Raw genomic sequence first — 23647 nt, forward strand, 5'->3', positions numbered from 1 at the left:
AAGCATAACATAGCAAGAATGGAAGGAAATCAACGGCAATGAAAGGGAAAACACATGACCAAGTGTTTGCAAGGTTGCAGCACTTTAGCCATGGTCTCAATAGCAAGAAAGAGTAGAGAAATGAGTAGAATAGAGGATGAGAGAGAGAAATCATACCTTGAGGAAGTAATGGAGATGGAATGCAATGATTGAGGCCAAGGATCTTCACCAACTTCAAGAAATGGCTTTGGGAAGGTCATTCCTCGTTCTCTGGAGTCCTAATGATTAGAATAGGGTTCTATTCACGAGGTCTAAGTAGGCTTAAAATAATCAAGAATTGTGTGACTTTTGCATTTATTAATCTGCTGGTCGACTGGCCCAGTCGACCAAGCCTGAACAGCAAATTCAGACAGGGAATTGGAAGGCCAGACTGATCCAAATTGAGTTGGGTTTTCTCCTACAAGTCAATCAACAAGTATAGATTAGAGAAATACCTTCGGAATGAGATCAGAAGCACATCATGCACTTCAACTAAGCTTCCCCTTTTCTAGGTGCAGTTTCTCACTGAACACTGACAGTGTCTCCAAGTAAGGGGCATCATTGTCAATATCCATAGGGTCTGAGTCATACACCAAATTTTCAACTATGAGGGCCCACAAGTCTCTTCTTGTCTTTGGACCTACAAACAACAAGGGCTCCGGGTCGGGTCAGGGTTAGGATAGGGCTGGATTTCACACCTGCTATTGCGATTCATCCTTTCTCCTTCAAGTTCAAGTTTTTTCTTCAAGTTCAAGCGATTCAATCTCAAAATCACAAGTAAGTCTTTACTCTATTACTTTCCTTTTCATTCGGGCAACTTGTTAAGTTCTTGCCATTTTCTATTGCTTTTTTCGCCCAAAAACACTTTTTTGTTCTTCATTTTTTGGAAAATGGGTAGTGATAGGACCTCAAATGACGACTCTATTGATCGTATGATCGATGGAGAGGGCTCTGCTGAGCAAAGAACTCCCACTGCCTCTGTTGAGATTTCCGGTGATTGGGACGATAGGGTTACCGATCGCTGGTTGCAATCTATTCCTGCCAGCCCTATTCCTGCTAGCCCTAGGGATCCACCCGGTAATGCACCTGAAGTTCAGGGAACTTCCTCTAATAAGAGGAAAGCTCCTAAAAAATTGGCGGCTGGGAGTTCCCCACCGTCCAAGACACCTTCCACCAGCCCTTCCTTCTACGCTTCCAAGGTTCATCCTGCAAAAATCGAAGGACTCCGTTTTGATTATTCCATCTCCTCTACCTAAGCTATTCGAGTACCGAACCCGAACGAAAGAGTTAATTCCAATCCTCTTGGAGAATTTTCAATCTATACTGAATCCCTTAAGAGTGGGGTTCGGTTTCCTTTTTATTCTCCTTTAATTGCCGAAATCCTCGACCATTGGGAGATTTGTCCTGGTATGCTCCTCCCGAACAACTGGAGGCATATCATTGGCTTTTTGGGGCTCTATCACGAACTCAAGATAATCCCTTTTCTTTCTGTTTTTGTCCATTTTTATTGTCTGAGAAAATCTAACCCTCCCAGATGGGTGTTTTTCCCCAAACGCCCGAAGGGTGATTTGGGGTGGCAAGGGGGATCCTTGACCACGCTACCTATCCTTAAAATCACAAAGGGTGGCATCACGGATTCGTTTTCTTTCGCACCCCCAAATCTGACCTAAACTTCCTGATTGCGTGGACAAACCCAGACTCCTTTACCCAGCTCAATCTTCCTCCTTTTCTATCTGATGCTAAGGATAAAGCGGTTCGGGCCATCAAAGTAATCCAACCACATCAGGAAATCCATGGGTATGCCATGGAATACGAAGCAGTCCTTTGTTACTGGGGCTTGACCCATGGTGAGCGCTCGAACTCCCTTCTCCTTTTCATATATATATATATCTTTTACTCTTGTTGTTCTTGTAATGATTCTGACACTTTTCTTTAATTTTGCAATGCCTCCCAAGTTCAACCCTAACGCCGTTAAGGCTTTGGCTCAGCAGAAGTTTGCTGCTGCTGAAGAAAGGGTTCCCCAGAAGGGGAAAGGCAAGGTTGTTCCCAAGGGTTCTCCTAACCCGAAGGGGGCTTCTACTGCTGCTGCCCTGAAGGGGGTGACTCCTGCCCCGAATGGGCTTCTAAGAATAAAGCAGGACCAAGCTGCCAAAGAGAAAGAACCGGTGGATGTGATCGAGTCCACCCATGATGACACGACTCTAGTCAATAGGAAACGTGACTTGGCCGATGATGCTGCTTCTAAGAGAAGCAAGACTGTTCAAGGGGAGGTGATGAGCACATTTATGTGTGAAATCTTAGGGCATAAAGCATGCATTTTATACACTTAGAGTGGAGTTACCTTGGGTTTTATGTTGTTTTTGCACATTTTAGGACTTTTCAAGATTTAAGCAAATATTTGGAGTTTTGGGCTTGAATCATGCTATTTTACACGTCAAGAAGTCCATTCAAATTCTCAAATGCGAAAATGGGCCTGATCTGGAGCATGATGGGCTAGAGATGTGTGATTATGGGCCAACTCCGAAATATTGAAGAGATAAAGAAGGCAAATTTGATCTACGGCTACAATTTTAAATCAAATCTACAAAGATATTATTGAGAGAGTCCAAATGGAAAAGAGTCCTTGCATACCTCAATATCTTATCTCCTATCTTGGATTTAATTAAAGAAAGAAAAAGAGGAAAAAGAATTATATTCAGAAAGAAAAAGAGGAAAAATCCCGTTTTTGAATGCCTCTGTCCAGTTTCGAACAAACCCTTCATCGAATAGTCAGGAGGTCTACATCCCAAAGTGGAAGGTGGACACTCGGGAGCCAATCTACTGAGACACGGAGGCATCCATCGATTGGGCTATCAATGCTCGGGCTCTTGGCAATCAGATGCTCCTAAACACTATGCCTGATGATGAACTAATCAACTCCAACATTAGGTTTGTCTCGAACCCGAACTTTGTGTACTTAGAACTATTTGAAACTATTGTATTTGTTGACTTACTCCTGATCGTCCCTTGTATGCAGGGTCCTCATTGAAAACTTCCATCGGCAAATGGAGGCAAACTTAAGGATTGGTCACCTCAGTTCTCGGGCTAAGCGTAGCGATGTCCATGCTGAGGCCAAGAAAAAAGAGGCCTTGAAGTTGTCGAAGGAGGCCACCCGACTTCAGAGTTCAAAATTAGCGACCTCATTTGGGAAAGGCAAGAGCTGGAGGAGAAATTGGAGGCTGCTGTCCCCAGGGGTCCCGAAAGCCTGAATCCAGAGATTAGGAAGGCTTGTGTCAACAAGTATCTGAATAGCCAACCCTTTGGTCAGCTGCTCAACCTTTATAACTTGGTTGCATATCGAGTGGGGATCAATAAGGTTTGGAAGAGCATACTGACCAAAGACCTTGCCTTCCCGATCGAGGAGCACAAGGACCTTATCTATGAAGAAATCTTCGAGGGCTTGCAGCAGCCTACCCCGAGTTGGGTTAGGGAGAAGGATAATCCTCCTCCTACCAATCCGATCGTTGAGGGTTACCTTAGTGATTCTCCTCCTATGTCTCCCAAATGAGAGGGAATGGAGGAGAATGTTGCCCAGCCGAACGTCCAGAAGCAAGCTCCGGAAGACCAGGCTCCCGAAGCCGTCAACGACCAAGTTTCGGATTCTCTTGCAGAATTGTAATAATTTTTTTTCCAATGTACTTGTGTTTTTTTTTTATCGGGCCTTTATGTTAATGAAAAAAGAAATAGTTGGCCATTGCACCTTAAGCGTACGTCATTGATAGTTAATGGAAAATTTTGGAATTCCTTTTCAAATTCACCCGATAGTGTCCGTTGCCTTATTCTTGGAAGCCTTGTTTGGATAATTCATGTTTTTCCCGAAGGTTAATATTGGTTCTCCCAAAGCCTACTTCTGTGAATCCTATTCGGGCTGACCGATGCTTTGTTAGGATGTTAATTCGGATGCTCCTGTGTCAATCTGTCCTTGCTCCAGTGATTCCTCGAGCGTTACGTTCAAGTGTTATTTTCAAAGGAACTTAATCGTCACTTCGCATTTATTGCTTTGATTGACGGTTCGTTTCTCGAGCAGTGCATCTTGGTAGCAAGCACCGGATCTTCCACGTGGATGGATGTGGCAGGTCTAATTTCTTCTTTTGCCAAATCCAAAGGGTCGTTAATGGCTGACCATTGATCTTTAATCAGATGATTGGCATTTGAATTGTCGCTCATCCTCCTCCCTTGATTTGATTTGATCAAGCAATCACGTTTTATTTCTTGAGGTTATTTAAGCTTATTCGTTGATCTTCATCTCTTGCTTCATCTCAGTTCCAGAGCTCTTTCTAGCGTTAGCCAGAGCTTTTCTACGCCAGTAGTTGAAGACTTGCAAACTTGCAGAAGGTTTGAACCTCAGTGGTTGAAGACTAACAGAAGTAAGTTCCTTCATCGCTTTTTCTTTCTGTTACTTCTTCATAATAGCTTTTTGCCATTGTTTTGTGTTTTTGGGCTTCTGGGGGTTGCAGGCTCTTTTGGCCATTTGCATACTTTGGGTGTAGGAATCTCATCCTTTGTAAGCCAATGAACATTTTGGGAGTATCTTAAATAGAGGACTGGAATGTTCCTTTGAGTTCTTTTTCTGATCGCCTCGAAGAACTTAGGATCTTGTTTGGTAATGTTTTTACTTCTTTTGTAGTTGATGTTCCCAGGTCTCAATTCACGTTCTTATTAAGTGATTAATCATATAAGAATTATCAATGAATCAATAAGAAGAAACGCAACCTATAAACCCTAACCAAGCCTAACGATTCGGTCGTGTGATTTAACAAGAAAACAGAAGCAAGGAGAAGAAGAAGAAACACAGGCGTTTGATGACGGAGTTCGGCTCTTGAGCCTACGTCTCCGGGACTCGGGATAGAGTCCAATTCACTAAGTCTTGAGATATTACAGGTTTAGGGAAAAAGAAAGAAATATAGAGAACACCTGTTACAAGCAACCATAGAGGCCAATACTTCCATCGAGTGGTCTTCTAGAATCACTGATCAAAAGCCCTCACCGATCTCTTCAAAGAGCCTCCAAGAATCCATCACCGCAGGTGTTCGAAGAAGAAGAAGCCATGAAAGCTCCAGAAACCTCAAAATCGCAGAACAGAGGAAAAATCCCCAAATCGTATTTTGCATATATGAGAATGAGAGTGAACCAAGGATAAAGCTATACATAGCAATGAACCATCAATTGAACCAACCGGTTCAATTTCACTTAAACTGTGAAAAGTCCAGATTAACCCCCAACAATCTCCCCCTTAATCTGTCACCCAAAATGACTATAGTGAACTGGATTACAACCGTCATCATCCACGTGTACCTGCACACACAAAACAAAAAAGACCACAGTACAAAGCAAAATAAAATATGCAAAATACCTAGACATATACTAACTATGCAACACTAAGGACTCCATGCAGATACACCATGCAACAAACTGCACCAGGTAGAGAAACCCTAATCATAACTCATAACTCATAACTCACTCATATAACTATGAAGAGCACACATGCACACACCAGGCAAATATCTCATAACTGAGACAAACAGAGAAAGAGTTATAAAAATTTGGGCAACATCTCCCCTAAAACTACAATATATGCAAAAACCTGATAAACAAACACAAACATACCTGGACATCACCACACCATAGATAAATGAAAACAAGTATACAATCTCCACAAAAGATAATAACCCACCACATAGACTTACTCATGCTAACCAAAGCATAATAAATATATGAATTAAAACAAGTAAGACTTTAAACAAGAGACTTGTATAAACTTCAAGAAATCCATGGTGATATCCAAAACCAACCTAGATTAACAGAACCTTACAACATCAACAGATGAACAACATGGATCCTGACATAATTGTCAATGCAAATACAGCCCATAAATCTACAAATGCTTACAATATAAGCCAAGTCAAGTCTAAAACATATCACATGATACATAAGAGAACTTAACCAACTAGAGAAAAGAGATTTAAACAATTCAAATATATAAAACATAACAAGTAAGCATAAATCTCTCCCCCTCAATCCGTAGATTCCAAAACTTAGGAAATTCCTAACAAATCCATGTATTTTTCATTTCAAAAAAATTCTGATTTTAAAACCTTCCCCAAGGAATACAATCATGCAATCAATATGTAAACCACATAGATGCAGATATAAGATACAGAAAATGAAATGAGAAACTAGAGGTAACTGTCAACCTAAAATGCAAATACAATGCAAAAATTCAACCATCAAGTCTTATATATCAATGCCAAGGGTATTCAAATGAAATCACAACAGAATTCATTAACAAGTCATATTTTCAAACTTAGTTGTTAAAATGCCTAAAGAAGTTGCAAATCTTTCTTTCTTCCACACTAAAGTAAAGAAAGACAACAAGTATCCAATTACCCATTAAAATAATGAAGAGAGTAACTCAGGATAGCAAACATTCTAATAGCCTTACATTTAACCAACAAGATGAAAATACTCTAAACAAACCCAAATAGGCAATAACACTTCCTCAATCCATCACTGGCTTACTACCACTACTCAAACCAAGACCTCTTCACCCACTCACTACACATGACGGGTACAAGTCACAACTAGACACATCTAGGTCACCTAGAGTAGAAACCAAACCAGAGATAAAAGAAGTAAACTCAATAAGACTTGACAGCTCTGACCAACCAGACCAGACTCAATGACCACATAAAAATCTAACTGCAAACAAGACATAATCTAACCAATAAAACTGGTGCAAGTCATCTTACCAGACAACTCAATAAATCTGACAATAGCTACTCCCAAATCAAAATCATACAAGCTGACAAACCATATCCCCTGAATCTCATGTGAACCCCAACCTGTGAGGACACACCCTCTTGACAACACCTATGTCAAGACCAGCATCAATGCTGAACTGGAGAACAAACATCTCCCCCTAGAGACCAACCTCTCCAAATACTTGACAACACTGTGTCAAAAAACTAGCACTCATGCTACATATGGAGACTATACCTCTCCAAAAAAACCAGGGATATACCTAATGCTATAACAAGTGAAATAGGAATCCTCATGTGTAACCAACTGTACTAAACAGTCTCAACACCACCTATTACCACTCAAGCATTACAAAAAACAGTCAGACAAGTATACCAATGCCAATAAAAACATCCATGAGAGTACAAAACAACAACAAATACATAACATGCCATCACTATCATAATTGGTCAAGAATTCTCACACAACAAGGTATATCTTAACCAATAGAAAAACAGGCATAAAACATGTTGTCTCAGATTTATGAAAAATAAACAACTTCCTTACACAAGCATATCACCTTAAAGATAAATAGACCACCTCCTTTTAACAAAGGAACAAAATAGGATAAACCAAAGTGTGCACCCAATGGAAACCCAAACAACCAGGTCTTAAAACAAGGTTTATGCTAACACAGAAAGCACCTAGGTCATCAAAGGACCTCAAACATGTTTATTTCACCAGAATTAGGCACATTATTATTAGAAGTCTCTCTTCTTGCAGTTTTCTCTTATATGCAAAACAATCTTTCTTAAAGTGTCCTACTTTCTTGCAAAAGAAGCATCTCTTGAGGTTTGCATCAGACTTGTTATTCCCATTATTATTCTTATTGTTATTCTCATGACTTTCAAATACTTTTCCCTTCCCTTTGGGTCTCCTTTGTTTGTAAGAGCCTTTAACCTTAACAAACAGATTCTCCCCATTGCCCTTAGTCATACCAGAAGCCAATAGTTCAGACTCCCTATTCTTTAAGGCATCAATCAGTTGTTCTAGGGAAATGTTTTGACAAGCATACTTGATTGAGTTCTTAACAACAAGATAATCATTATGAAGTGAATTCAATAGGATAATAGACAAGTCCTGATTTTCCAATTTAGTTTTCTCCCCTGTATTAGCTAAGTCTTGAATCAGCTTCTTAAATATATCTATGTTCTTGTCAAGGCTGATTGTAGGGTCCATCTTAAACCCATACAACCTCTCCTTCAAATAAATTTTGTTACCTAGATTCTTTTTCTGATAGATCTGCTCAAGCTTATTCCAAACTTTAATAGGAGTGTTGTCATCATCATCAAGACACCTGATAACCTCATCTGTGATGATCCAGAGCATGCAACCAATTGCATTCTCCATCACCTCAGTCCTCAAGACTGGATCAATACTTTCAAAGAAAGCATTTGGGTCATCTATTGATCTTAGGAGCTTTTGCTGAGCCATTAAAGCTCGAACCTTCCTCTTCCAAATCCCAAAGTCCCCTGTCCCATCAAACTTCTCAATATCTACCCTGGAACCCCCCATAGGAGTATCCAAACTTAGGTAGCTAGGGTTCCCCCCTAGACCTACAGCTCTACTAGAGCCTGTGGTAACTACACTAACCACACTGGGAGGAGTTATCCTCCCCTGGTAGACAGAAACCCTTGCTTAACTCCACTTTGGAGCAGGTAAATCACACAACTGATATAAACAATTCCGAGAAAGGAAGATTAAACTAATCAAGCATCAATTAATCACACTTTGTTTGCTAATATCATTCAAAACAAAAAAAAAAACATCAGCATTTATTTAATTAGATGTTAACACAACAGACCAATACAAACCAAGTAAAGTGCCAATATTAACAAACTAATGTAATAATGCAATTTTATAAAAAATAATATTCAGCAAAATTATAAAAATCAGTGATTAATCAAGAATTAATCATCTCAGAATATCTTCTCATACATAGGTTTATTCCATTACACTAATTAAAATTCTTCTCAAGCATAGGACCGAATATGATCAGGGGACAGCAGAAGCAGGTATATGCAAAATCAAAAAATTAACACATGTAAAAAACCTAAGAACCGTATGAGAACAAACAATCAAATTAGATGTAAATAACATACATAACCTAATTTGATAACAACTAACTCAGGCTAACATGGATATAGGCAGAAACTATACACACAAAAACAGATTATGTATATCATCAATTTTAATCAGATCATACAAAGAGCCAAAAGCATATATGAACATGTAATCCGGGTTACAGCATAGAACTGAAGCCTTATGGACATATATTCAGATTATGACAAAGCATATATGAATATAAACATATCAGACTATGAGAACCAAATAAAAAAAAACATATATCGAAAGGCAGAGACCATACAAATCAAATGTATGTTTTCAAATTAACTCTCATACATAAAGTAATACAGACTACAGAGTCAACACAAGTCACACTGAAAGAACCGAATACATACAGTTAACTTGAGAAGCAGCAGAAGCATGTTTATATGACCAGAATTAAAATTTGTAATCAACCTATTGCTATATGAGATCATACAATTGAATTAGATATAGGAACTAAACAAAAGCCCTAATCCATCTAATTATCAATCACAAGAAAAAATAAACCGAAACACCGGCTGTCTCAGGCTAGCAGGGTAACCTCAGCTCTGATGCCAATTTGATGTTCCCAGGTCTCAATTCACGTTCTTATTAAGTGATTAATCATATAAGAATTATCAATGAATCAATAAGAAGAAACGCAACCTATAAACCCTAACCTAGCCTAACGATTCGGTCGTGTGATTTAACAAGAAAACAGAAGCAAGGAGAAGAAGAAGAAACACAGGCGTTTGATGACGGAGTTCGGCTCTTGAGCCTACGTCTCGGGACTCGGGATAGAGTCCAATTCACTAAGTCTTGAGATGTTACAGGTTTAGGGAAAAAGAAAGAAATACAGAGAACACCTGTTACAAGCAACCATAGAGGCCAATACTTCCATCGAGTGGTCTTCTAGAATCACTGATCAAAAGCCCTCACCGATCTCTTCAAAGAGCCTCCAAGAATCCATCACCGCAGGTGTTTGAAGAAGAAGAAGTCATGAAAGCTCAAGAAACCTCAAAATCGCAGAACAGAGGAAAAATCCCCAAATCGTATTTTGCACATATGAGAATGAGAGTGAACCAAGGATAAAGCTATACATAGCAATGAACCATCAATTGAACCAACCGGTTCAATTTCACTTAAACTGTGAAAAGTCCAGATTAACCCCCAACAGTAGTGTTTCCAAGATATAATCCAAACGCCGTTCGGGAGGACGTGACTTCCTCCAAAGAGGCTCATATCCCGAAGGTGTCAGCTTTGGCCGCACGTCTTGCTTCCTCATCGATGAAGGGGCATCGAGAAGCTGAAGGCGCTATTCCACCAAAAAGGCGTTCGTATCCCGATGATGACTTTGCAATGGTCTGACTTTGTGATGAGCAATTTCGACAAGGCTTTAGAATGGTGTACTTTTGCCCAAATGCCCGCAGAAAGTAGAGCTTTTAATTTTGTTCCCGAAGAAGCCTTCATGAACTCATTAGTAATGTAAGTCTTTTGACTTGACATCTTTTTTCTTCATGAAGTCTCTCTAATTCCTGAATGACTTTTGTGGTACTATAGGAGTACTGTTGATAATTTCCACAAACAAGTGGAGTTTGCTTTTCAGATCGGGAGAATGAACTTTGATCTTTCCAGGCTTCAGGCTGAAGCCAAGGCTAAGGACGCCGAGATTGAGTGTCACACCCCACCCGCCGGTCTCGGTTACCCGTCTGAAAACCCGTGGGAGTGATCCGCCATAGGATCCACGGTTTTAGTCTATCAACAATATTAAATACAAATTAAGATAATCAAGAGCAACAAATGTTCAATAAATGAATTAAAGGAATTACAGGAGTTCAAATACTCCAATAACAATAATAAAGGAAAGAAATAATGAATAAACATGAATAAGAGTTCAGCGGAAGTAAACAAAAGTATTATATCAATTTCTTCCCAGTTTCCTTTTTGAAGTTTAAATAGTGTTTTTCATGAATCTCAAGATAGGGTGTCCTCCAGTTCTTCTCCATTCGCTGAGCAAACTTTCTGACCACCTTTCATCTCTGACCATCAATAGGTGCGATAAGCGCACTCCATGCACCCGCAGGAGCTCCCGCAAATGCTATCTCCATTTCCCACTGACGGTGCCACATCTTCTTCATACGGGATGGTTCCTTCATAGGAAACCAATCCATCTTCCTGTACCATTCCTTCTTCTGTGCAGGCTAATAAACATATACAAAATAAAGGCGTGAGTTATAAAGAACTCAGTAAGAAACAATCACAAATCCCATCAATTATCCAACAATGCCAAAATGCACAAATAATATGAATGAATGCAAAGTATGAATGATACTATGATTTCTAACTATGCATGTCTCTAATAGTTGACATGCTTTAAGATATACACCAACCCTCCTCTAGGTAAGTCTCATCTCTCTGATCCGGCAAGGACTGGCTACCTCTGTAGGGATCCTGGGAAAAAGGGAAAGTCCACACATGGCTCTCATTTCCATGGCTGGGGTTAAGTCAACACTCTCTCACCATGACCATTGGTAATGAGTACTGGTGCATGTCGGGGTTTCTAATCCAATGCAAGGTCATATTGGTTACATGTCTACATGTAGTCCAGATACATCCCTATGGCACCAACCAACTTGGTTCAGTATCCTTCGCAACCTAGGAGAGAGAATCCTCACGGATTGGCTACCGCTGTTGGACTCCACTCCTTAACCCTATGGTCATCCACATATTATTGGGGCGGATGCTCTCATGATTCCTCACGACACCTGGTCCGATCCCTGGACATCCATGAGCCCAACCCTAACATATGCAACCCTACCATTTACATGACTAACAGTGGACCAACATCACATCACTGTCATCACGGGTCACTCTGTAATATCCAGCCCTATTCTAACCCTGACCCTAACCCAGATCCACTGTTGTATTCAGGTCCGAAGACCCGAAGTAGTGGTAGAAGAGACCTATGGACCATTCTGATTGATGATCATGATTCGGAGACCGAGCCTATGGATATTGATGATGATACCCCTTGCTTAAATGCATTATCAGTGTTTAAGGAAGTCTGCGCATCGGAGAAGATTAATCTAGTTGATGTACCTAATGACCTCCTGTGCACAATCCGAAGGTATTCCCCGAAACTAGACTTCTTGATTGAATTTTGGAAGAAAACCTCACTCAAATTGACCTTGTATAGCCTTTCAAATTCCTACTTGAAGTTGCTGAACTAAACTTGTTTTTCTGCTGAGAAACATTTTGGTCGATCCTTTTGGTCGATGCCATCGACCAAAACCATCGACCAAAGTTTCCCAGTCTGCCAAGTTAAAGATTTCATGGAATATTCCTATTCTATTTATTATGACCTCGAGCCTTGAGCCCTTGTGCAATCATTTTCTCACCTGAAATCGTGGGGAGAGCTTCCCAAGGCATCTCCTTGGCTAATGTGAAGGGCACCTCATCAAAAACTCATTGTTTACTATTGATTCTTGTCTACATCTTCCACACCAAGGTATGAATCACCATTCCACTCTCTATCCTACCATTTTCTATTCTTTTCTATTCCTTTCTTGCTGGTGAGACATTGGAAATGGTGTTGCAACCTTGCAACCACCACTCCAAGTGTCTACACATGATTAACCTATGATCTTCTTAGCCATCCATGGATGCTATGCCTCCACCTCATGCCTAGCATATGTATTCCTTATTTTTTCTATTAACATCATATCATTTTGTACCAAACTGAGTTGTAGGGCATGCTATGTTCATGTTTATCACTTCTATATGATTCCAATCGAAATTCTATTAGTTCCCCTAGCTATTACATGCCATTTCCATGACAATGCAATCAATCCCAACTCATGCCATGATGTTTGTCACTTGAACTTGTTAGCTCAATTTGGGGCTTTTTGTTTGGACCATTGGATTGGGTAAATTTCTTGACTTATAGTGTCCTACTACTGTTGTTAAGTGTTCCTCCAAGTTTCAGATTGATCCGAACACCGGAAAACCAATTTCGGATGAAAACACCCAAAATCCACCATTCTGTCCCGAAGGAAATTTTGGTCGATCCTTTTGTTCGATTCCATCAACCAAAACCATCGACCAAAGTTGTTGCTGACAGCAACCTTGGCCAGTTTTGATCCAATTAATATTCAATCTTCCTAATTTCTTCTCTAACTTATTATTGATGTTTGTTTAGGGCCTTAACAATTATTTTGGACTAATTCTTGGTACTCTCGATTCATCATCAATTCAACCCAAGGTAAGGATGGTTATCTCCATAAACATATAGATCACCAACTTATGATTTATGTTCTTGTTTATGAATAGGACCTTTTGATTACTTTTAAATCTTTATAAGACTGTTATATATATATATGTGTGTTAGAACAGTAGTAATGGCATCTTTATACTCTTGTCATGTTACCTTACTATTTTTGTTTACTTATGTCTATGATGATTCATTTCAATATCATGATTTAAATTTTATGATAAGATGCATTGGATGCATGAAAGATGATGAACTTGAATATGTGATTGCTTACGTATGACTTGGGATTGGGGAGTGTTCTATTGACACTTCTATCCTTAGGCATCGGAGGGAATAGTATGGGATGTTCTCCGATGGTGCCTATAGACACTTTCCGGGTTATTGGATGACATGCATAGGAATGTCTAGTTGGCTGGCTAGGTTTATCCTTGTCGTGTCAGACCCGAATCGGAAGGGTATTGAGACCGAACAACCCGTGGTAGTGTATGGTTGAATGGGCGCTCTAGGCCAGTAACCAATCCGGTAGGGGACATAAACCATGCTACGGATACCCGAAAGGGGCCATTTATTGGTAGGGTTGCAAATGGCTAGACTTGGGCTTACGGGCGCTCAAGACCGGTAACCAATCCATGAGAGGACGTGAGAGCTTCCCGTTTACTATTTGTGGATGACCAATAGGGTTGATGAGTTCGAAATCCGGGATTTTGCTGACTCTAGTGTGAAGGATACCGGAAAGGATCGTCGGGGGCGAGGAATGAACGTATCTGGATCTGACTTGACCGACTGAGTAGATGACTTGCATTGGGCTAGGCTTTACTGTGACATGCGCCAGTACTTATACCAAATGGTGATGTGAGAGAGTGGTGACCTATTCCCTTACCATGGTTTTTGAGATGACTTTATCGAACTTCCCTGGCAGACCCAAGATATCTTGTATGATTGAGGGGGAGTGACTGACCACCCAAAGAAGTATGGTGCTATGAGTTAAAGCATGTCTACCCTAGAGACTAGCATTCATAGAGTTAGAATCATACTGCATCATATGTTCCATATCACATTGCATCATGTATGTTCTGTATGTGTGTGATTTCTAATTATGGAATAACTGCCTTGCTGAGTTCTTCGAACTCATTCCTTTTGTACAAATGTTTTTAGATTATGCTACAGGTATCGAAGACTATGATGGCACCCCCTTCGAGACGGACTATGATTCCGCATACTACCCTTCGGGTAGTGGCATCTGTGAAGATCCGAGTGTTGGTGCCGAGGAGGATTACTATTCGCACCAGGGTTTGCCCCACGGTTGTGAGGGAGCGGCAAAGCTGGGTTTACTTCATTTGTACCATTGAGGAGACTATTATTAGAGTAGAGGAAACCCTAGCTTAGTGCCCCATTCCCCTGGTGTATTTTTGGAGTATTTGGGCATGTAATTAACTTGTTGGATTTATCTTTCAGATACTTGGACATGTAATTAACGTTATCACACTTCTTTTCCGCTGCTCTGAGAGAGTGGTTATCATACCTTCTCTCACCTTTATGATTATGTTCACACTTTACTGTTATCTATCTTCCACACTCTGATTTATTTAATCTTATCTTATTCATGATACTTAGTTTTAATTGTTTTTACTTTGATTACCTTGTTCATGATTATGTCATTGTGTATGTGGGAGGCATGGACCTACGAATCTTGATCCTTGGACTGTGGATCACATTCTCGGGTATTCCAAATGGGGTACCGGCTGGGTGGATGTGACACACTCGGTTTCAATCCCCCTACCGAAAGGGTAGTAGCATGTGGGGTACCTAGCCATGCAATTCTAGACTCTACCTAATAATGTCATCAAATAGTAATGACAAGTCTGGAGACATCAGCAGGCATGTGTCCCATTCCATAGCCTTCTGATATCCCTAGCTAAGATATCCCAACATGGATACCTCTTCCATCAGAACCATATACCAACTATCATCAATACATAACATTCATAATCAACACAGTATGTATGTAAGCAAGACAAACAACAGTAAAATAACAAGATTTATATTTAAGACATGAATACAGCAGCATATATAAAGAAATACAATTTCTAATAGACACTAGATTAGCATATTTCAAGTCTATTCAAAAGATAGGATGAGTTGTCCTTACCTGCATATAAGTAAACTGTCCATAAAAAGAGATCCGTTAACTATTACATGCCTTTATTTTCAAACAGAGTATACCTAAACACAGTGTTAAAAAAGTCATTTGGTCACTGTTTACTAGCCGGTTGCTCGGGCCAGTCGCTTAGGTTGAGCGACCGCCACTAGTGACCGCCCCAAAAACAGAGAGTTTCAATCAGAATCTCAGGCTTCTGATCACTCGTTTTCAATCCGGATTTTGAGTAATCATGACCTAAGTCTCAAATCTAATACTCCCAAAGCCACAGGGTGAAGGAAATCCTAGCAATTAGCATCATTGGGTTACCTAGAACTCTCCCCTTGACTGGATTATCCTTCTCACGAAAACAGGGTTTTGTTTACAGATAATTCATCTCAAGTAGATTGGAAAGAGAGTCACAATGATCAAAGAGCGTAACCACCATGACGAGGGGATGGGTTAACACTAAAGTAACAGACAAAGAGAGTAAAGAATAAAGGGTAAATTCATTACCTCATGTCAGAAAGCTAGAAAAAAGGAAGGACTGATCTCCAAGTCACTGCCAGCACTTCAGATCCACTTTCGGAACTTCCCCGCAGCTGTCTAACCTCCAAATTTAGCAACCATGAATAAAATATTCTTTACTTAGACGAGGGTTACCTTTTATAGAAGTCAGGGGGCAAAATAGGGCAAAAACTCCGAAAACAGACCAGGCAGTCGCTCCAAGCGGTCGCTTGGTTTGATCGACCGCCACTAGCAATCGCCCCCATGTAATTTGCCATACAAGGGTGTTTTTTCTAGGGGGTTGATAACCAAGGCCAACCTAGCCCTAAAGAAGAGATGGGGGAGATCTTACCTTCATTCCGGACATCTCCGAACAACACTTGTCTTCCAGAATTCCAAATACCAAGCAAGGCAGGCTCTTTAGACAAAGGATCCAGATCCATGGGTTCAGGGTATGGATCATGGACTTCTATCTGGACACTCCACAAACTTACCCGACTAGACCTTCAGGTTCTCGGACCTGAAATACGGATCTTGGGTTAGAAATACGAGGGTTGTTACATCGAGCACCTTCGAGACAGGCTCTGGGAGAGGGCAAAGTAAAGTACACTGAGGTCGAGCGCCTTTCCATGGATTTGGATGTTGCTAAGGGGAGCATTTCTGGTTTTGAACGGAAGATTGTGAGGCTTTCGGGGGAACTGAAGGAATCCAAAGCAAGGATTACTGAACTTCAGAATCGAGTAGTTCCTCCTAAGCCTGAACGCGTTCCTATCGAGACTCGGAAGGCTTGTATTCTCAAGTACTTGAACAGTAAGCCTTTTTATGACTTGTTGAATATTTTCAATCCGAAGCAAGGATGGTCAAAATGAGGTTTCCAAATCGATTATGAAGAGAGACCCGAGTTTTGACACGACTCCTCATCAGAAACATTGTCATCTCAAAGTATTTGAAAAACTACAACTTCCTTTTCCCGATTGGGTCGAAGACTTGGTGGACCAGCCTATTCCCGATCCGGACAAAAAGCTTTATCTTGCTGATTCTCCACCCTTGTCTCCGATTGAGGAAGTGGCTCAGGAAGAGACCGTCTCGAAGGACAAGGCCTAGAGTTTGACGTCCCTCACGTTCTTCATTCTTCTTACCTTTAGTTGGTGGGAGCTTACGGAACTCTTCGCAGTCCCCGAGGATGGAGTTTATGCGCTGGATGAAGGGTATGGAATAAAACCTAGAGTTCGTCGTTCCTCTCGCTCTTCAAGCTATACACCTTTTCCTGAACAAAGCGTCCTTGATGACATTCGTCTTTGCATCAGAAGCATCTCATACTGACTGAAGAAGCTAACCTTGATGACATTCGTCTTTGCATCAGAAGCTTCTCATAACGATCAAAGAGGCTAACCTTGATGGCTTTCATCTTTGCATTCTATAATTGATATACAGAAGCATCCTTAACTTAATAAAGGTTGGCCCTTTTTGGCCCTTCTATGTATAAAATGAACTTATTAAAGAACTTTTATTTCAGTCATCCTAGCCCGATCATATATGTGTCTTTTAGCTTTCGGGAAATCACATTGACCAAAATCTCTTATTGGTTTTCCAACCAAAGCCTTCGGTCTACAAAATTCCTTAGAATATTTTCTAGGCGTTCGAAGGTCCCATTCGGTTTTACCCGAAGCCTTTTACTTGTAAAATTCCTTAGAATTTTTTCTAGGCGTTCAAAGGTCTCATTCGGTGTTACCCGAAGCCTTTTACCTGTAAAATTCCTCTTGAATTTTTTCTAGGCTTTCGAAGGTCTCTTTCGGTGTTACCCGAAGCCTTTTACCTGTAAAATTCCTCTTGAATTTTTTCTAGGCTTTCGAAGGTCTCTTTCGGTGTTACCCGAAGCCTTTTACCTGTAAAATTCCTTAGAATTTTTACTAGGCTTTCGAAGGTCACATTCAGTGTTACCTGAAGCCTTTTACCTATAAAATTCCTTAGAATTTTTTCTAGGCGTTCGAAGGTCTCATCCCGGTGTTACCGAAGCCTTTTGATTCTAAACATCATTCCTCATATGCTTATATGTTGCCCCCAATCAAAAGATTTGGTACTCAAAAGTTAGAATTTGCATTAAATAGCAATATATCTTCTACATCAAAATTGAATAAAATTGGATCACTAAGAATAATATTTCTTCAAATGTCTTGCATTCCATGATCGGTCAAGTTCACGCCTAGTTGCCAAGTGTTTTAACTTGTAGGCTCCCGAACCTATTTACTTGGAAATCATGTATGGTCCTTCCCATGCTAGGTCCAACTTGTTTTGATGACGCAGGTCTGACGCCAGAGTGTTTCTTAGAACCAAATCTCCTGCTCGAAATTGACGATGCTTTACTCGGGCATTATAATGAGATGCTATCTTTCGATGGTATTGTTGAGTTCGGGCAACTACCTTTGCACGGACTTCATCCAATAACTTTAGGCTATCTAGCAAACCTTGTTCATTAAGCTTTTCTTCGAATTCTCTCTCCCATAGGGTTCCTGCCATTACCTCAACTGGTGCTAGCGCTTCAGTTCCATATGTTAATTTGAATGGAGTCTCTTTAGTGGGTGTTCGAACCATGGTTCGGTAAGCCCAAAGGACATTCGGTAATTCTTCTACCCATAGAGGTTTGTTGGCCTCGAGCCTTTTCTTCATTCCATCTAACAATGTTAGGTTCGTTACCTCCACTTGGCCATTACTCTGAGGATATGCCACTGATGACATGCGGTGCTCGATCATGTAAGTATTGCAGAAGAGCTCGAACTGGGGATTATCAAATTGTGTTCCGTGATCGGTTACAAGAATCTTGGGAATCCCGAACCGATGGATGATTGACTCCAGGACAAATTTTTCCATCTTTTTCTCTATGATTGAAGCTAAAGGTGCTGCTTCGACCCATTTGGTGAAGTAATCGATCGCTACTATCACATCCACCCAGTCGGTACCCCATTTGGAATACCCGGGATGTGATCCACAGTCCAAGGATCAATGATCTGAGGTCCATGCCTCCCACATACACGGTAACACAATCATGAACAGTAATAATCAATGGTAAAAACAGTTAATACTAAATATCATGAATAAGATAAGACTAAATAAATCAGAGTGCGGAAGGCAATAACATTAAAGCATAATCATAAGGGTGAGAGAAGGTATGATAACCACTCTCTCAGAACAGCGGAAAAGAAGTGTGATAACGTCAAATACATGTCTAAGTGTCAAAAGATAAACTCAAAGATAAGTTAGTTACAAGACCAATGGTTCCACAATTACACCAGGGGAATGGGGCACTATGCTAGGGTTTCTTCTATACTAATAGTAGTCTCCTCAATAGTACGGATGAAGTAAACCCAGCGCTGCCGCTCCCGCACAACTGTGGGGCTAACCCTGGTGCAAATAATAATCCTCCTCGGCTCCAATATACGAATCCTCACCGACGCCACTACTCGGAGGGTAGTATGTGGAATCATAGTCCGCCTCATAGGAGGTGCCATCGTAATCTTCGGTACCTGGAATGTAATCTAAAACATTTGCACAAAAGGAATGAGTTCGAAGAACTCAGCAAGGAAGTTATTCCATAATCAGAAATCATACACATTCAGAACATATAATAATGCAATGTGATATGGAACATATGATGCAGATATGAGCCTAACTCTATGAATGCTGGTCTCTAAGGTAGACATGCTTTAAGTCATAGCACCGTACTTCTCTAGGTCGTCAGTCACTCTCCCATTTCCATATCTTGGGAATGCCCGGGGAAGATCGGTAAAGTCATCAAAACCATGGTAAGGGGAATCGGTCACCGCTCTCTCACATCACCATTTGGTCAAGTACTGGCGCATGTCACAGTAAAGCCTAGCCCAATGCAAGTCATCTACTCAGTCGGTCAAGTCAAATTCAGATACGTCCATTCCTCGCCCCCGGCGATCCTTTCCGGTATCCTTCACACTAGAGTCAGCGAAATCCCGGATTTCGGACTCATCAACCCTATTGGTCATCCACATATAGTAAACGGGAAGCTCTCACGTCCTCTCACGGATTGGTTACCGGTCTTGAGCGCCCGTGAGCCCAAGTCTATCCATATGCAACTCTACCAATAAATGGCCCCTTTCAGGTATCCGTAGCATGGTTTATGTCCCCTACCGGATTGGCTACCGGCCTAGAGCGCCCATCTAACCATACACTACCACGGGTTGTTCGGTCTCAATGCCCTTCCGATTCGGGTCTGACACAACAAGGATGAACCTAGCCACACAACTAGACACTCCTATGTATGTCATCCAATAACTCGGGAAAGTGTCGATAGGCACCATCGGAGAATATCCCATACTATTCCCTCCGATGCCCAAGGACAGAAGTGTCAGTAGGACACCCTCCAATCCCAAGTCATACGTAAGCAATCACACATCAAATCTCATCATTTCTCATGCATCCAATGCATATTCATAATAGTACTCAAATCATGATATTGAAACGAATCATTATAAACATAAGCAAATCAAAATGATAGAGTAACACAACAATTGTATAATGATTTAAATATTACTGTTCCAACACATATGTATCAGTATCATAATGATTGAAAGAAATTTAGGGACTTCATTCTTTGAATAAAGCATAGTTCAATATTTGATGACTTATATGTTTATGGATATAACCATCCTTACCTTGGATGAGTTGATGATGAATTGAGAATACCAAGAATAGTCCAATAGAAGTGTTAAGGCCCTAAACAAACATCAATAATAAGTTAGAAAAGAAGTCGGGAAGATCGGATGTCATTCGAGTCAAAACTGACCAAGGTTGCTGTCAGCAACAACTTTGGTCGATGGTTTTGGTCGATGGTATCGACCAAATGATCGACCAAAATAGTCCTCGGGCAGAATAGTGGATTTTGGGGATTTTGGTCCGAAATGAGTCTTCCGGTGTTCGGATCAATCTGGAACTTGGAGGCATACTTAACAACAGTAGTAGGACACTATAAATCAAGGAATTAACCCAATCCAATGGTCTAATTAAAAAGCCCCAATTTGAGCTGTCAAGTTTAAGTGATAAACATCATGGCATGAGTTGGAATTGATTGCATTGATGAGGAATAGCATGCAATAGCTAGAGGAACTAATAGAAATTCGATTGGAATCATATGGCAATGTTAAACATGAACATAATACACTTTATAGCTCAGTTTGATATCAAATGGTATGATGTTAATAGGTAAAGCATGGAATACATATGCTAGGCATGAGGTATAAGCATTAGCATCAATGAATGGCTAAGGGATCATAGATTGAGCATGAGCACTTGGAGTGGTGGTTGCAAGGTTGCAGCACCATTCCAAATGTCCCATCAGCAAGATGACAATAGAAAAGAGTAGAAAATGGTAGGGTAGAGAGTGGAATGAAGAGTCTTACCTTAGTGTAGAAGATGAAGGCAAGAATCAATGATAAACTAAGTGTCTTTGATGAGATACCCTTCACACTAACCAAGGAGCTGCTTTGGGAAGCTCTCCCCACGTTCCCAGGTGAGAAAAATGATTGCAAAAGGCTCAAGGCTCGAGGTCATATTAAATAGAAAAGGAATATTCCATGGAATCATTAACTTGGCAGACTGGGACATTTTGGTCGATGCTTTTGGTCGATGGTATCGACCAAAATGATCGACCAAAATGATTTCAGCAGAAAACTCAGGTTTAGAACAGCATTTAAGCAAGGGGTATCATTGTCAATGTCCATGGGTTCTGTCTCCGAATCAAGATCATCAATCAGAATGGTCCATAAATCTCTTCTTCCACCGCTTCGGGTCCTCGGACCTGAATACAACAGTGGATCCGGGTCAGGGTCAAGGTTAGAATAGGGCTGGATATTACAGCTACAATTAGGTACTTTCTTCCTCCCGATGCCTTCGAGAACTTTCCCACTATGTCAATTCCTCACATTGCGAACGGAATCGGGTTAAGAATTGAATTTAGGGTCATGGCAAGCAGCTTCGGCACGTTCAAATGAATTTGACATTGATTGCAGCATTGAACGTAACTCATGGCATCCTCTTGTATCTTGGGCCAATATAACCCGTGTCGAAGGATCTTGTGTGCTAACGCTCGACTGCCCATCTGTGCTCCACATATTCCTTTGTGAACTTCTGCCAAAGCAATCTTTGACCCTGAGTAATGGCCCAACAAAGGACCTTCTGTAAAGCCTTCCGTTCTGGATTGTAAATCTGGCCACCCGAACTCTGATGGACCTAGCCTCTTTTGGATCTTCGAGAAGTTTGCAATCTCGAATGTACTCAACGATCGGGTCCATCCATCATCTTTTACTTTTGATATAAGACACCTCGTTCGCTTGAGCACTCGGGAGGCTTAATTCTTCAATGTAGACTGATGGTTCCAAGGTCTTTTCCTTAGCATTAGCCAACCTGGAAAGTTCATCCGCTATAGTGTTCTCCTTCCTTGGGATCTGACATACTTTAACATCTTTGAATTTCTTTCGGAGGGTTTGGATCAGCTCTTGATACTTCTGCAGCCGAGGCTCTTTTATCCCGTACTCTCCTTCCACCTGGTTGACTATGAGCTAGGAATCACTGTATATAGTTATTTCCGTGATTGCCAAAGCTTTAGCTAGCCGAAGGCCAGCAATGAAAGCCTCATATTCAGCTTCATTGTTACTAGCCTCGAATCTGAACCGCAAAGCATATCGAATAAGGAAACCTCCTGGACTTTTTAACAAGACCCCTGCTCCCGATCCATACTTATTGCTCAAGCTGTCGACATAGATATTCCACATGCTTGGGAGAATGGGCTCATGATCTTCTTCGATCGGGGTCATAGATTCTACTATAAAATCTGCCAAGACTTGAGCCTTTATGGCAGTTCGGGGTTTGAAGTCCACTTGGAATTCCCCCAGCTCTACCGACCATACGACCATTCTTCCAGATAAATCGGGTTGAAACAAAACTTTTTTAAGAGGGAAATTGGTCAATACCTCAATTACATGTGCCTGGAAGTATGGCCTGAGCTTTCGAGCAGCTATCATAAGTGCCAAAGCCTATTTCTCGATCGCCGAATATCTTGTCTCTGCATCCAAGAGTACGTGGCTGACATAATAAATGGGCCACTGCTTTTTTTCTTTTTCCTGAATGAGGACTGCACTTACGGCTGATCGTGAAGATGCCAGATATACCTGTAAGGTTTCTCCTTTCTCTAGTCAGGAGAGCAAGGGGGCTTCCTGAGCCTGGTTTTTAGATCCTCAAATGCCTTCTAGCATTTGTCCATCCATCGAGCTTCTTTACTCCACCTAAAATTTTTTAAGACTTTGAAGAATGGTAAGCATTTCTCCCGACTGTGAGATGAATCGGTTTAATGCAGTGATTCGTCCAGTTAGGCATTGCACATCCCGAACAATCTTTGGAGGCTCCATGTTGATCAAGGCTTGTATCTTGATCAGGTTAGCCTCGATTCCCCTCTGAGAAACCATAAACCCTAGGAATTTGCCTGAAGATACCCTGAAAGCATAGTTCTCTGGGTTCAGCTTCATATGGTACTTTGTAAAGACAAAAAAAATACTTCTTTGAGATCCATGATGTGCCCCGTACGTTTGAGACTTTTTACTAGCATATCGTCTACGTATGCCTCCATATTTCTCCCAATTAAGTCCTTAAAGATCTTGTTTATTTCCCTTTGGTAGGTAGCCCCCACATTCTTTAACCCGAATGACATGACTTTATAGTAAAAACTTTCTCAATCGGTCATGAAGGCCGTGAACTTCTCATCCTCTTTG

The 23647-nt window shown here is 40.9% G+C and overlaps 1 protein-coding gene across 1 annotated transcript; it reads right to left on the reverse strand.

Moving 5' to 3' along the window:
- Positions 1-22441: 22441 nt before the first annotated feature.
- Positions 22442-22903, reverse strand: LOC148998754 (uncharacterized). The gene has a single exon (XM_089141737.1). The coding sequence runs from the start codon at positions 22901-22903 to the stop codon at positions 22442-22444; it is 462 nt and encodes a 153-aa protein (XP_088997863.1).
- Between the last annotated feature and the right edge of the window lie 744 nt (positions 22904-23647).

This window comes from Hakea prostrata, unplaced genomic scaffold, assembly GCF_041222555.1.
Source record: "Hakea prostrata isolate BN-2017 unplaced genomic scaffold, UWA_Hpros_2 contig_155, whole genome shotgun sequence".
Classification (NCBI taxonomy): Eukaryota; Viridiplantae; Streptophyta; class Magnoliopsida; order Proteales; family Proteaceae; genus Hakea; species Hakea prostrata.

What these genes read in the sequence shown, in the direction of transcription:
- LOC148998754 (XM_089141737.1), bottom strand. Translation starts at nt 22,903, where the DNA reads ATGATAGCTGCTCGAAAGCTCAGGCCATACTTCCAGGCACATGTAATT.